Source organism: Pyrgilauda ruficollis, unplaced genomic scaffold (genome assembly GCF_017590135.1).
Source record: "Pyrgilauda ruficollis isolate IOZ18807 unplaced genomic scaffold, ASM1759013v1 scaffold279, whole genome shotgun sequence".
Classification (NCBI taxonomy): domain Eukaryota; kingdom Metazoa; phylum Chordata; class Aves; order Passeriformes; family Passeridae; genus Pyrgilauda; species Pyrgilauda ruficollis.
This window is the reverse complement of record NW_024524144.1, coordinates 10,739-25,077: the sequence shown is the minus strand read 5'-3', so window position 1 is coordinate 25,077 and position 14,339 is coordinate 10,739. Positions and strand designations below refer to the sequence as shown.

The window sequence follows — 14,339 nt, the reverse complement described above, 5'->3', positions numbered from 1 at the left end:
TCCTTTCCTCTGCTGTTTCTGCGTAGTCTCAGTTGTGACAGTCATGAAGGAATTGCATTTCTGTGGGAAAATTTGCCAGTCCATTATGTAAAAAAAAAACCAGTTGATGTCCTCTTGACCCACTTTTGTCATTCCTGGTATCTTTCTTTGTCTGCTCCAGGACCTCTAGATTTCAGTTCCCTTGATCCTAAAGCATGGTTTGAGATAATAAAGCACTGCCCCTGAATCTTTTCATTGCAGCCTTGTGGAAGGCAAAAATTCTGCAGCTTCACAGCAGTAGGGAAAATTCAGCCTTTTGGGTTTTTGGAATTTTTTAATTAGCATGATCCTGTTTCTTAACCCAGAGTACCATACTGTGTTAGGCAGTTCTACATATTTGTGTTTGTATATTTGTTTCCCTTGTGAGCTCTGCAGACAGATCTCACCGCCACTAAGTAATTATTTCCTTTCCCAAATCTGTCTTCTGATAAATGTGATTTAATTTGTAATTTAAGCTCCATGTGTCTAAACTGCAATTCTTGAAAATGGCCTCAAGGATATCACAACAATTCCCACTGCAGTCATTTGCTTCTAAAGCAAAAACATTCTTGTAGAAACAGCTTTATAATTATTATTTATATTCCCAAGTGACTTACTAAATCAGCCTTTGATTACTGTTATCAGTGTACTGCCATTATACAGTGCCAAGAATTTCATAGTTTGCTGATTAGATCTTTTGATTTTTGTTTGTCATATTTCAGAAGATAGTTTGCTTGAATAGAAGTCTGTAGAGCTTCTGAGTGATGTGTAATATTGAAGATACCATATTTACTATAAGCACCTTAAGGAAATGGAAACTTTCATGTGGAGTGAGTGTTACAGATAAACAGCTCATCTTGAAAAGGAGGTGAATTCCCATGACTCGACCAAGATTTCCTGTGTGTCATTTGATTGGTGGGATTTTGCCTCCGCTTTTGATACCAGGCCCACCCAAACAATCAGTGAAAACCCCCTTCTGTAATTTCAGGTGATCGCTATTCACGAGTGGTGTTTGCATCAACAGAAGGAGAGAATTTATGGAATTTGAATGCAATTAAGTCAATGTGCAATGTAGACAACTTGAGGGTAAGTCAACTTGGCATTTGTTTCACTTGCAAATACAGAGCATGCATTTGAAACTTTGTTTTGCTGCCCACTGCCATCCAGTAGCATATGAGAGGACTTTATGTGGTTCAACTCATGTCAAATGATCAGTCAGCATGTATGTTATAGATGGATAATGAGATGATTGGCTCTCGCAATTAAGGGATAACTATTGTGTGAATATTGAGAAAAGCTTTAGTAATGTATAGTTATGCTATTGTAGTTTAGATATCCTCTGTTCTCCCCATAGTCCCCATTTCCCCCCTGTATTGTTACCATCAGACAGCCAGGGTTGTCTAGGACAGGTAGAGAGGAGGCATGCACATGTGCCCCTTGCATAGGGCAGTTGGGAATGGAAAAGCTTGTTGCTTAGAGGGTGAGGCATGGCAACATTTCATCTCCAATCAACTTATAAGAAAACAGTCTCCATCGATAAATGGCAAAGAAGAGATGACTGACTTTAGGAGAGGCCAGGGCTGGCTGATGCAACCCCCAGGGGTATAAAAGACTGGGCATCCATCTTGAAGACGAACTGGCCACGTGGTATGCACGCGGGCAGTTCCCAGCACTGTAACTTTTTCCTTATGTAATCCTTTGTTGTATTTTTGTTAAGGTTTAATAAACCTTTTCAAATTTTCAAAGTGAGCAGTTGTTTCTCACATGTACATGCAGTTAAAAAACAACTTTCAATTCATAGATCAGGTTATATATTGGAGAATTTCTCTGAGTTTTCTACTAATAGCATCCAGAATTGGGTAGAACAGAGTTGCTTCAGGAAAGGACTATCTTAACTTTTACTGTGTGTTTCCTTATAGAGTATTCTATGGAGTTTTTTTCTTGGTTCCCAGCAAATAATTGATTTTTCTGACGTTTTCACCTCCAGGTGAACTAAATATAATCTCATAATATATGCAGTTTTCTCTGACACCCAGTGGATCACTCAAATTAATTTTGTTTTGTTACTTTAGAATAGGCTGTCAAATGGACAGCAAAGGAAGTTAGGTAAAATAGTTAGAAATACTAATTTTCATTTAAACTTTATCTATAAAATATAAGCTTGTCACTTGCTGGATTGAGCTCCTTTGAACTTCTGAGTAACCATGAACTTTTGATTCACATGCTGATGACTCTGCATGGAAATGAAGCAATATGTTTTTCATCTGTTAATGCTGAACAAATTATTTCAATTTTGCTCTTCTCCAAAACAAAAATAATCATAGACAACTTATTTAATATTTCTCATTTATTTAATGGGAAATATTTTCATTATTAGATTGATCATTGCCTATTAGACAACTGTATTTATTTAGCAAATTTCCAAACTGTTTTCTCTACAACAGCTGTCATTTGCTGGCTTAAAATGTTGAACTGTAGTGGAACATTGTATAATGAATCTCTCTTGGCAGTCTGCTGGCAGGCATTTTGTCCTGGTTGGCTCCCTTGTTGGAAGTGAGCTTTGTCCTCACATGCTTGTTAATGTTCCTTATTTCCCCATCAGAGATGATTTCACTGACAGGATGGCTCATGTGGTTTTATCCCTTTTCTCTTGCAATCAGAAGGAGTCAGGTGAGCAGAGTACAGGATCTAAAGCAGCCCAGCTCAGTTTTGAATGAGCTGAGCTAGGGAGTCATCACATCACCAGTTCAATCGGGAGATCCAGGGGAGAATAACCCTTAACAAGGGTAAAAATTGAGGCTGAGGGAGGAGATGCTAATCTGTGCATTTACTGTAGAGGTTCAGTCACACAGGCAGCTGATGCAGGTAAATCCCAGGTTGTGCAGATCGTTGCAAAGCAATGCAGTCTGAATTAAAAAACATCATTCCGTTTAACAGAAGATAGTTAATTACCTCGGAAGAGCATCTCTCTAATGATTGCATTACTACTGAGAATTTTTTCTTTTGTTCCTCCCCATCCTCTTACCTTGATAAAAATGTATTATATCAAATACAGCTATACCTTCTGAGGGAAGGATGAAACTACTTTACTACAACAAGGACCATAAAACCAGCTCTTCCTTTGAAATAAGAACACTTCAGAAAATGAAATGTTTGATGCATCATTTACATCCACAACTGTGTAGATATTTATAAAGAATATTGTTGTTAATAATGATCTTGCAGATCTTTCTTTGTAAATTACTTAGGAATAAAGTAATTTAACACCTCAGCTGAGCAGAACAACAGTGCATCATGGTAGCAGCATTGATTTTTAGCTAGTTAGTATGGAAAACTAATATAGTTCAGTTTTGGTATTTTTGCTGGTCTGTGCATATTATTTTATTTTAAAATACTTTTAATTTTAAAACATATTATTATAAAAATTAGATACTCAGGGCTCAGAAAGGGATTAAGGTTTTTTTCATAGTTTCTTTTTAAATGCTTGTTACTTACAAATAACATTTTTAATTATTTGAACACTTTCTGGCAATTTTTAAGTACTTCTAACACTTCCTAGAACTCACAAAGTGCTGTGCAATGTCCCACTTTTAAATGCTAAGTTCTGTTAGCAGCCAATCCCTAGGGAGGCAGAGGATGCTGACTTGCAGTGCAGCCATAACAAAAAATCTATGACTTTCGTGACCTTCTGGTCTTACAGACTCTTTTCTGGCTGTAGTTATTTTTGAGTATTTTGAGCTCATGCTTGTTTAGGGCCACAGTTCTGTTGAATTAAGTGGAAAAGCTTTCTGTATTCAAAGACAGGAAAACCAGGTGCTGCTTGCTGGAAATGCAAACCTTTGAATTTATGTATTTTTCTGATGATAAGCAGGATATCAGCACCAACTAGTATTTGCTTTAGTATGGAACTAACAGCATATCCTCTGTGTATGAATTGTATTCCCATTTGCTTGTAACTACTTTAACTATAGATTTTACTGACACTTAGGGGCTCTACCCTGCAGCTGTTCAGCATATGCAAGTCCTATAACCATCATGGAAACTTAATATACAAAATAGTTACAGGAGGTGTTCTAATTTTTTTTACTACTGGGATAAGAAGACCTTTTTTTTTTTCACCTCTTAATTGTAGAATGTTTTCACTATAAACTGTAAAATGACTGTATATTATGTCTTCAGACTGTTTCCCCAAAGCAGTGGATTTGTGATTCTCTGTCACTGCAGAGAACCATTTGGGCAGATCTGCCCACAGATGTGTGCAGGTTGCACACAGTTTTGTTTCCTTACTTGTTCCAAAATAAATTGAGGTGGTGCCAGTGACAGACCAGGTCTGGAAACACCAGAATGACCTTTCCAGTTCCTTTGGATCACCAACAAAGCCCAGTGCTACAATTTGTTAACATTTTATGTAGTATTTTAATGAGCTATCAGGAGCTAAGTTTTGTATTTTCCTTTCTCATTTCCAGCTACCAGCTCATGTTACTTTATCTTTGGCAGCAGTTACTTTACCAGTGAATGTTTATGGCCTGCAGCATGTGTAGAAGAACAGTGTATTAAACCTCATTGTCCCATCTTCAACCTGAATACATAGGGAAGACAATCAATCCTTTCCTCCCAGTTTGGCTATTATATCCTCATAGGACTAACCTGGAGATGTGCCATGAAAAACACAGATATGCTATTGCAGTGCTTCCTTTTATTTAGTAGATTGTTCAGTTTTTCCTGAGTTTGCATGTGTGAGTTTTTTTATCTGGAAACAATCAAATGTGAATTATCCTGGTCTTTTGGAATGCCAATTTGTTATTGTTCAGAAACTGGTTGACAAAATTTAGTCCATATTTAAGCTTTTATAACTGCTGAGAGAATTCCTAAGTGTATTTTTTGGTCTGCATTATGAAGTATTGGTAATAATAAGCCTGTGCAATTTTGCTGAAGAAAAAGAAGAAAGAAGAGGCTAAGTGGTTTCTTTCAGATCACTTAAATTTAAAGCATACATGGGCAACTGTTTCAGTGTGCACTCCTATAAAATCTGAAGCACATGGCTTTATTTATGTGACTATTAATATGTGTAATATTCTTTGTAACTTGATCAAAACATAATTTTTACATATATCTTAACTATTTGAAGGATTAATTCTACTTTGTCACGTATAACAGAAGTTCTGTTTTTGAAGACTTTTATTCCTCATGCTCTCTGAAGATTGAGTTTTCTCATCTTGAAAGAATTTCCCTGATTTAACCATGTTAGAGTTGCATTTCTGGTGTATAGTTACTTCCAGTTTGTGTAGAAGTGTCTTGAGGTGATTTAGCTAAGTCATGCTTTTACTGTCTTGAACTAAATCTGGACTATTCTGGAAGTGAAAGAAAAATATCCCCATAAGGGATTAAGACTCACTTGGTTGAGGAGCATCTTTAACCAGAATGTGCCGTGCACTGTGGGTGCAGTGTTCAGAGGCATGACCTGTTATTTTGAGGTCGCTCATGACAGTGGAATTACCTTGTGCTTTGGAAATCCTGCATCACTTAGGGACATGCAGTACCTGGGTGGCAGGCAGAGCTGTTTGGGTACAGTGCCTGCCAGCTGTGCAAGAGCTAAAAGAAATTAATAAAATCGGGATTGTAGAAGAGAGATCAGGTGATGGAAGTTATGGTAAAGCTGTCACATCCTTTCTGCCAGGATGGTAAGTCCTTGCCTCTACTAGAAACTTCAGGATATGATTCCAAGCAGAATGAAACTTCTCTGATGTATGGCTGATTGTTTATTCTCAGAAGTATATAATGAGATAATAAAAGAGAGTTACAGTCCTCAGACTGGAAAGAAACAAAATGCCTCAGTGGATCTTCAAATAATACTCTTAACACTTTTGCCACTTATGTGCCACTGTGACAAGTCTGTATACTGGCTGGTTTAGTCTGCTGCATGTAAGAGGATACTGCCAAAAGCAGTGTGTGTGGAAATAAGAATTTAATATGTTAATGCCAAATGTTAATGTAAACTGAATTTTCATAATTTAAAGTAATTTCTTGGGGTTTTTTTTTATGGGTTACTGAATGTTTCAGACTGTTACTTCAAATTGGATTTGTCTCCCTGTCTGTCTTTACATAGATCAGATCCCATTCCCAGTTTGGTGATCTCTGCCAGAGAGCCACTGCTGCTTCGTGCTGTCCCAGCTGGACACTGGGCAACTATATTGCTATTCTGAACAACAGGTCATCGTGTCAGAAGATTGTCGAACGGGATGTCTCTCACACCCTAAAGCTGCTTCGCACTTGTGCCAAATACTACTACAACGGGACCCTGGGGCCGGACTGCTGGGACATGAATGCCAAAAGGAAGGACCAACTCAAGTGTACAAACGTGCCTCGCAAATGTACCAAGTACAATGCTGTTTACCAGATCCTTCACTACCTAGTGGACAAGGATTTCCTAAGCCCAAAGACAGCTGACTATGTATTACCAGCTTTAAAATACAGCATGCTCTTCTCTCCCACCGAGAAAGGGGAAAGCATGATGAATATTTACCTAGATAACTTTGAGAACTGGAATGCTTCTGATGGTGTAACAACCGTCATGGGGATTGAGTTTGGAATAAAACATAGGTTGTTTCAAGATTATCTCTTGATGGATACTGTGTATCCTGCCATAGCCATTGTAATTGTTCTGTTAGTTATGTGTGTGTACACCAAATCCATATTTATCACACTGATGACTATGTTTGCAATAATTAGTTCCTTGATTATTTCTTATTTTCTCTATCGGGTAGTATTTAATTTTGAGTTCTTTCCCTTTATGAATCTCACAGCATTGATTATCCTTGTTGGGATTGGAGCAGATGATGCTTTTGTCTTATGTGATGTTTGGAACTACACAAAGTTTGATAAACCTCATGCTGGAACTTCTGAGACAGTGAGCATCACATTGCAACATGCTGCTCTTTCCATGTTTGTCACAAGTTTTACAACCGCTGCTGCCTTCTATGCTAATTATGTCAGCAATATCACAGCAATCCGGTGTTTTGGTGTTTATGCTGGCACTGCCATTCTGGTGAATTATGTTTTGATGGTTACATGGCTGCCTGCTGTAGTTGTATTACATGAACGGTATCTTCTCAATATTTTCAGTTGCTTTAAGAAACCTCAGCAGAGGTTATACAACAACAAAAACTGCTGGACAGTGTTGTGCCAAATATTCCACAAGACTATTTTTGCAGTCTCAGAAGCATCCAGGATATTCTTTGAGAAAGTTTTGCCGTGCATTGTTATCAAATTCCGGTATATTTGGCTTTTCTGGTTCCTTGCCTTAACAATTGGTGGAGCATATATCGTGTGTGTAAATCCAAAGATGAAACTGCCGTCATTGGAGCTCTCTGAGTTTCAGGTATTCAGGTCTTCTCACCCATTTGAACGATACGATGCAGAATACAAAAAACTTTTTATGTTTGAACGTGTCCACCACGGAGAAGAGCTCCACATGCCGATTACCATAATCTGGGGTGTCACACCTGAGGATAATGGTGACCCTTTAAACCCTAAAAGCAAAGGAGAGCTGCAGCTAGATACCAGTTTTAATATCGCTAGCCCAGCTTCGCAGGTTTGGATTTTACATTTCTGTCAAAAGTTAAGAAATCAAACCTTTTTTTATCAGGCAGAAGAACAAGACTTCACAAGCTGCTTCATTGAAACATTTAAGCAGTGGATGGAAAATCAAGACTGTGATGAGCCATCTCTTTACCCCTGCTGCAGCCACTGGAGCTTTCCATACAAACAAGAAGTTTTTGAATTATGTATCAAGAGAGCTATAATGGAGCTAGAAAGAAGCACAGGGTACCATTTAGATAGCAAAACCCCAGGGCCTCGCTTTGACCTTAATGACACCATCAGGGCAGTGGTGCTGGAGTTCCAAAGCACCTACCTCTTCACACTGGCTTATGAGAAAATGCATCAATTTTACAAAGAGGTAGACTCATGGATTTCAAGTGAGCTTAGTTCTGCTCCTGAAGGTCTTAGCAATGGTTGGTTTGTGAGTAACCTTGAATTTTATGATCTTCAGGACAGTCTTTCAGATGGTACTCTGATTGCCATGGGCCTTTCAGTTGCCGTTGCATTTAGCGTAATGCTTCTTACAACTTGGAACATAATCATAAGCCTTTATGCAATAGTTTCAATAGCTGGAACTATTTTTGTCACTGTAGGTTCTCTGGTTCTTCTTGGGTGGGAGCTGAATGTGTTGGAATCTGTCACAATCTCGGTGGCTGTTGGCTTGTCAGTGGACTTTGCTGTTCATTATGGAGTGGCTTATCGCTTGGCCCCTGACCCTGACCGAGAGGGAAAGGTAATTTTTTCTTTAAGCCGTATGGGTTCTGCTATTGCAATGGCTGCCTTGACTACATTTGTAGCTGGGGCAATGATGATGCCCTCGACAGTGTTGGCATACACTCAGCTTGGCACTTTCATGATGCTTATAATGTGCATTAGTTGGGCTTTTGCAACGTTCTTCTTCCAGTGTATGTGCCGATGCCTTGGGCCCCAGGGCACTTGTGGCCAGATCCCATTACCAAAAAAACTGCGGTGTAATGCCTTCTCTCAGGCCTTTTCAGGAGCCCAAGGGGGCAGAAGTCAAAACAAGTCACATCCTATTAGCAAGTACCAGCTGAACTCCAGAAGTCAAAAACCAGAAATGGAGCATGAGCACTATGAGCTTGAACCTCTGGCATCACAAACTGGATTCTGTAACCCTGTAGAGAAAGTGACATATGAAGAAACTCATACCTGCTCAGAGCTCTTCAGCAGCAAGCCCCAAAACTCATGTTTGCCTATGCATCCAGCCTATAATAGTGAAGTGAGTAAAGGCATCAAAAACATTGCTAATTCATCTGTGCTCCAGACCTCTATTGACCAACACACCATATGCCCAATTTTCTCTCATAACAGGCAGTGTAGCTGTCCTGAGGCATATAAGCAGGTGGCAGTGAATTGGAGTCCGCACTCATGTCAGCAGTCAAGTGACACCTTCTGTTACCAGTGTTCTCCCTCCCCAGGGACCGTGCAGATCCAAAGCTCTGTAGCTCCTATAAATGCTTTACAGCAAGCTGCTGAGGATTACATACATCCAGTCCCGCAAATCCTCCACTGCAGCTGCCTTCAAGGAAGGCTCAAAAGAACGATGACACAAAACTCTCTGCCTAAAAATTTTTTCCTCCAGTCTGTGCAACAGTTCCAGGCACATCAGAGAATAAACAGGACAGATACACATGCTCATCACAACCCAGAGGAAAATGTAAGAACTGTTCCAAAGGTGATGAGCTCCTCACAGTTTCTCTGCCGAAATGCAGCACCTCTAATAATGCGTTGCTCTGAATGTGAGAACAGTGTCTCAAATAACCAAAAGGGATTCTGTCAGCAGACAGACAAGTGTGATGAAAAGGGTGGTACAGAAGCAAACGGCGTAGAAAGCAAGAAAGCCTCTCTGTCAAAGCAGAAAAAGAAAGTTGAGAGCAAGATAGATCAGCGTTGTTTGCAGAATGACAGAGTTTTGAAGGCAGACCAAAACGATAAAAAACACCTGCTGACCAGGTCAGGGAGAGAGGCTCGCTCCAAGAGTTGCCATGAAAGTTCACACTGTTGTGGCAAGGCATTTGCAGTGAAGTGCAATTCTGTTGACTGTCAAATGCCAGACATCGAAGCCAATGTGCCTCCTATGTTAATGCGCCCGGAACTTTCCAATGGAAGTTTGTTAATAAAAACACTATAATAAACCTTTAATTTGGCAATCCTGCGTCTTTCTTTTAAAAGTAAGTTTAAAGCACTAGAAAGGAAAGTCCTGAATAAATACGAATTATAATTTGCCTTTTGGAATGAAAAATGTATTTTATAGAACAATAGCATTTATACATTTCATAAAGCCATTACATGTAGTAAAACCTGATGTTGTCCAGAATGTTTTTTGCTATAACTCATAAGGTGGATTATGCTTCATTTAGATTTTGTTCCAGGGCATTCGTGTTTGATTTCTCCTTATAAACCATCTCAAGAAATAAAGCATTACAAAGAAACTCTTTCCTGTTCTGAAGCCACAAGCATGGGCTTGTGAGATCAATAATGTTTGGGGCAGACTCAGATTGCCACATTTCCTGAGTACATAATTTACCTTTATTTGTCTGCTGCTTTGGCAGGCTTCTGCACACTTTGGAACAGCAGCAGAACTGTAACTGTGTTCTTTCAGGATTGCTTGACAGACCAGCTCTGCAGGATAGCCTGTTTGGGAAATATTTTTAACTATTCATCCTAACAAAATCTAAAGAAAAGCTCCTGGAGTCCCACACATTTGCACTGCCTGTGTTGCACTTCTGTATATGTAGTGCAGTAAAACATTTTCAACTGCCTTTCTGGCAATTACTGTATAGACTTCACCATTACATACCAGAGAATACAGGTGGAAACAATAGTCAGTGAACATTATTGACTTGTCAGTGATGACAACAAAAATACAGTTTATGCAGCTGACAGATGTATGTAAAATCAGGAGTTGTAAAATTGGACATGAAGTGCCTTGCAATACTGAACTTTTTCCCACAGAGTTAATCTGCTGTGGAGAAAGGCATAGTTAATGCACAGGCTCTAGACTCACTGCCAACAGTAAGTATCAGATTAAGTCAACTCAAAAGGCTCAGAAACATAAATTAAAATATTGTGTTCTGAGTGTTCTATCTGGAGAAGTTCCCAGATGAAGTTACAAATACTGAACTAAACCACATAACCAAGACGTTGGATTTCAGATGTTGTATCTCTGTAAGTACCGGGTTTAGTCACATGATAGCTGTGTGTAATCATGTGAATACTTGCTGGTGTTATCACTCCAGGAGGGTGGATTTGAGAGCTGGAACTGTGTAGCATGTCATTATTTCTGAGTATCTTAATGACAAATCTCTCTTCATTTCATCGCTTGGTTATGCTGATGATAGTTGGTTTATGAGACACAGAAGATAGATTTCATGGGCTGATGTGATATCAGGTACTTGGTGTGTAATGAATCAGTGGAGGAAAAGCCTGTCTAATTCTGTCCTAGTGTTCATGTTGGAGGCATGCAGAAGGTTCACAGCATGCAACAAACCACTTTGGTTTGGCTGGCAGTAGTGAAGTTAGTGCTTATATGTCCCAGTGACTGGAAGAGGTCGAAATCTACAGAAAAACCTAAATTAGTTTTACATGGTTTAAGAAGAGTATCATTCTTTCTTAGTTATAAAATAAAACTCAGTTTTATTTACCTTGGAACTTAGAGCCTGATTCTTTAGCTTGTAATGAGAGTTTTCTGTCCACTACAGACACCATTAATTGTAAGCTAATGCTTGCAGTGCTAGCAATCTAAAGAAATTGAAGGTAATAAGAAATAAACTGGATTGTTGCTGTGGTCCAGCTTTTTTCCTGCCCACCTCACCTGCTTGAGTGCAGTTTGTCAGACCTTGTCAAAGCAGCATATAGCCTGTCACATAGGTTTCATCCACAGCTTTGAGACATGGGCCTTTGGGGAGGTCCCCAGCCAATGTGTCTACAGAACAGAGAACTTTGTCAGCTGATGAGCTCAAAATGAGATTTTTCCCTAAGCCAGTTTTCCATCCTGCATTCTGGGTAAGGAAACCACCTTTGATTGCTTGTATTAATAACTGGTCTTGAAATGGTGATGTAAGTGATAGAGATTATTGCTGTGTTTCCATAATGATTTATATGTTCTTAAAGGGTGATACAGTGAGAAAAATGGGGCACATAAGGAGTTGTGGTGTAATGCAGTCTTAGGAAAGATTAAAATGAACTAATGTGCTTGGCTAGTGAGCACTAGGATCACTGCTGTATCTGCCTTTTCTTGTTGCAGTAGTATTAATCAAGTTATAATAAGCTGCTAAGCTCAGCTCCATGGAGCAGCCTCTGGGCTGACTGACAGAAGCTCACAGCCAATGGGAGCTTTCCTAGGATGCAGGCATTTTATTGGTTCAGAGTCTGGGGACACAGAAATAGACCAATGACCTGTCATGACCTGGGAGTTTGGAAAGGGATAAAAGGGTGCAAGACACAATAAATGATGCTGTTGTCTGATGATCAAAAGGGAGTTTGTCATGTGTTACATCTCAGACATGCGAACATCATACTGTAATATTTTGTGACTGCCATTTCTTCCCTGCAAACTGCTTTATCTTTTCCAAATCAGTTAGCTGGACAAGGAGAAATCACTGACTTAGATAAGTTTGATAGTTCTGAATGTAGCACCATGTGTGTGTGTGCTGCATCTGTGTCAATTCAGGTGTAGACTCTAAAACCCAAGCTAGTGCAACTCCTGGAGAGTGAAAGACAATAGGAGTTGGTTCCAGTGACAGATGAAGGTAGATGAGGGTATGCATTACTCTATCCCTAGAAAATCCAGGAGAGAAATAAATAAATGCTAATAATTAAGTTTTTACAGGCTACTGGGAGCGAGCAAGGATAGGTGGAATTCTGTTCCACTCCAGGAAATTTTAACAAGAACCATTACAGCCTGCTGAGATATCTCTCAAAAACCTTCCAGTGATGGCCAAGTCCCAAGGGAAACTGATTACCTTAAAATACTGGAATTTCCATTAACTAATTTGCTGTCACTGAGGTCCTGCCTTGCTTTGGGGTTGCATGGGGATGTGGATGTATGCACACCACACAGACTGGCTCTGTGAGGTGTTTCACCTGTAGGCTGCCCAGGTGGGCTGAGGGCCCTGCCACTGGCTCGTGCTTCCTCTGGGAAGTAACATGGTCCTGGATTTAGAAGATGCAGATATTTTCATGGATAATCCAATTGTTCTGCCAATGATGACACGTGTAGCTTGAGACATGACAGGTGAGCTTTCTGCCTTTACAAAGTCTAGGAAAAACTTGGCAGTAACTTGTACACGTTATAAGAGAATCTTTAAAGTGACATCTCTTTGATTTTTCAAGGAAGAAAAGAAACTCTATGTGAGAAGATGGTGGTCTCTTTGTGGCTCTTAAGTTGCTGGTATGCTTTCTTCAGGAATAAAGACTACAAGCCAGAATCTTCCTAAGAGTGGGGCTTGTACCTGAGACAAACTCACTCAAATTTGCTGGGGAAAAAATTATATTTAACATAATAGATACCTTAGTTATCTGTACTGTCCTTAGGATCTGTGTTTTTCAGGTCATCATCACATTTATAGTGTGGGTAATACATTGATCAGTTGTCCTGTGTTGACTATATGATGCTTTTATCCCCAGTCGTCTTGTTCTGTTTATACTGAATAATAAGTTTTACACCTTTAAGACTCTCTTCCAGAGAGTGAAGGGGTGAGGGAAGAAGTGCGCAGTTTGTTTTCAGACTGCACTCACTCCTCCACATTCCTGCTCCTGCACTGTGTTGTCTGTGAATAGACAGACAGCAGGACAGAGCTCTTTTCTGCTTTTAGTTTTAGCTAGCTGAAGCAAAGAGGTTCCCTAGACTGTGGTTTTTCTTTTTCTTAGACCTGTTCAAAACTGTTCTAGACTAAACACCCAAAAAAGCACCAGCAGCTCCACCTGTAGCCCATCGGGCCAGGCCTGGGCCGTGGCATTTCCAGCACTGGAGGGACTGATCAGAGACTGAGTGAGCTGAGCTGCAGCCCAGAAAAGAGACTGTTCTGAGTTCATCATCTCTTTTTGGAGCAACAAGAAGTTTTATTGTTTAATATTGTTTAGGCTCTATTGTTTAATAAACAAGTTTCTTTCCACTTTTCTCCAAGGAGATATCTTCTCCCGAACCGGTTGGGGGGAGTGGCCAATTAAATCTGCTTTTATAGAGGAGCCCCTTTGGAGGTTATCTCCCAAATTTGCCCTAAACCAAAACATCAGTTTAACAAAAAAGATTTTAAAAAAATTGCAGTAAGTTCTTTAAAATATTAAACCTGGCTCAATATATAATCACTGGAAATGCAGCTACCTCATACAAAGGACTGGGGGTGGGTAGGTAGCTGATAGAGTAACATAAAGGAGTTTTAAATTATTGTTTCATTGTTTGTGTTTTTAAAGAAAATTAAAATCCATCTTTTTACAATCACCCATAATCACTTTAATTTGATCTTTTTGAACTGATGTGGGAGAATTACTTTGCATTGCTTTGAATTAGGAATACCCTTCATATTGCCAGATGGACTCCTGGCAGTTAGTCCAAGAGAGCTCTAAAAATACAGCTTGACAAATGACAGAAATTTTAGCACTGTAAGAAATGTCAAATGTGATAAAAATTTAATATATTTTATTTATACAAAGAATGTTATACTACTTAATACAGGTAGCAAATGGGTGATTCAGGCCAG

The 14,339-nt window shown here is 39.4% G+C and overlaps 1 protein-coding gene across 2 annotated transcripts in view; it reads left to right on the top strand.

Annotated features, from left to right (window-relative positions):
• DISP1 (dispatched RND transporter family member 1) overlaps window positions 1-10,022 on the top strand; it is an 89,273-nt gene extending 79,251 nt beyond the window's left edge. For both annotated transcript variants that reach the window (XM_041471785.1, XM_041471786.1), the window contains exons 7-8: window positions 1,007-1,104; window positions 6,125-10,022. In XM_041471785.1, the coding sequence (XP_041327719.1) occupies window positions 1,007-1,104; window positions 6,125-9,769 (3,743 nt within the window). In that variant the 3' untranslated portion in view covers window positions 9,770-10,022. The remainder of the gene's footprint in view (window positions 1-1,006; window positions 1,105-6,124) is intronic.
• Window positions 10,023-14,339: the final 4,317 nt, after the last annotated feature.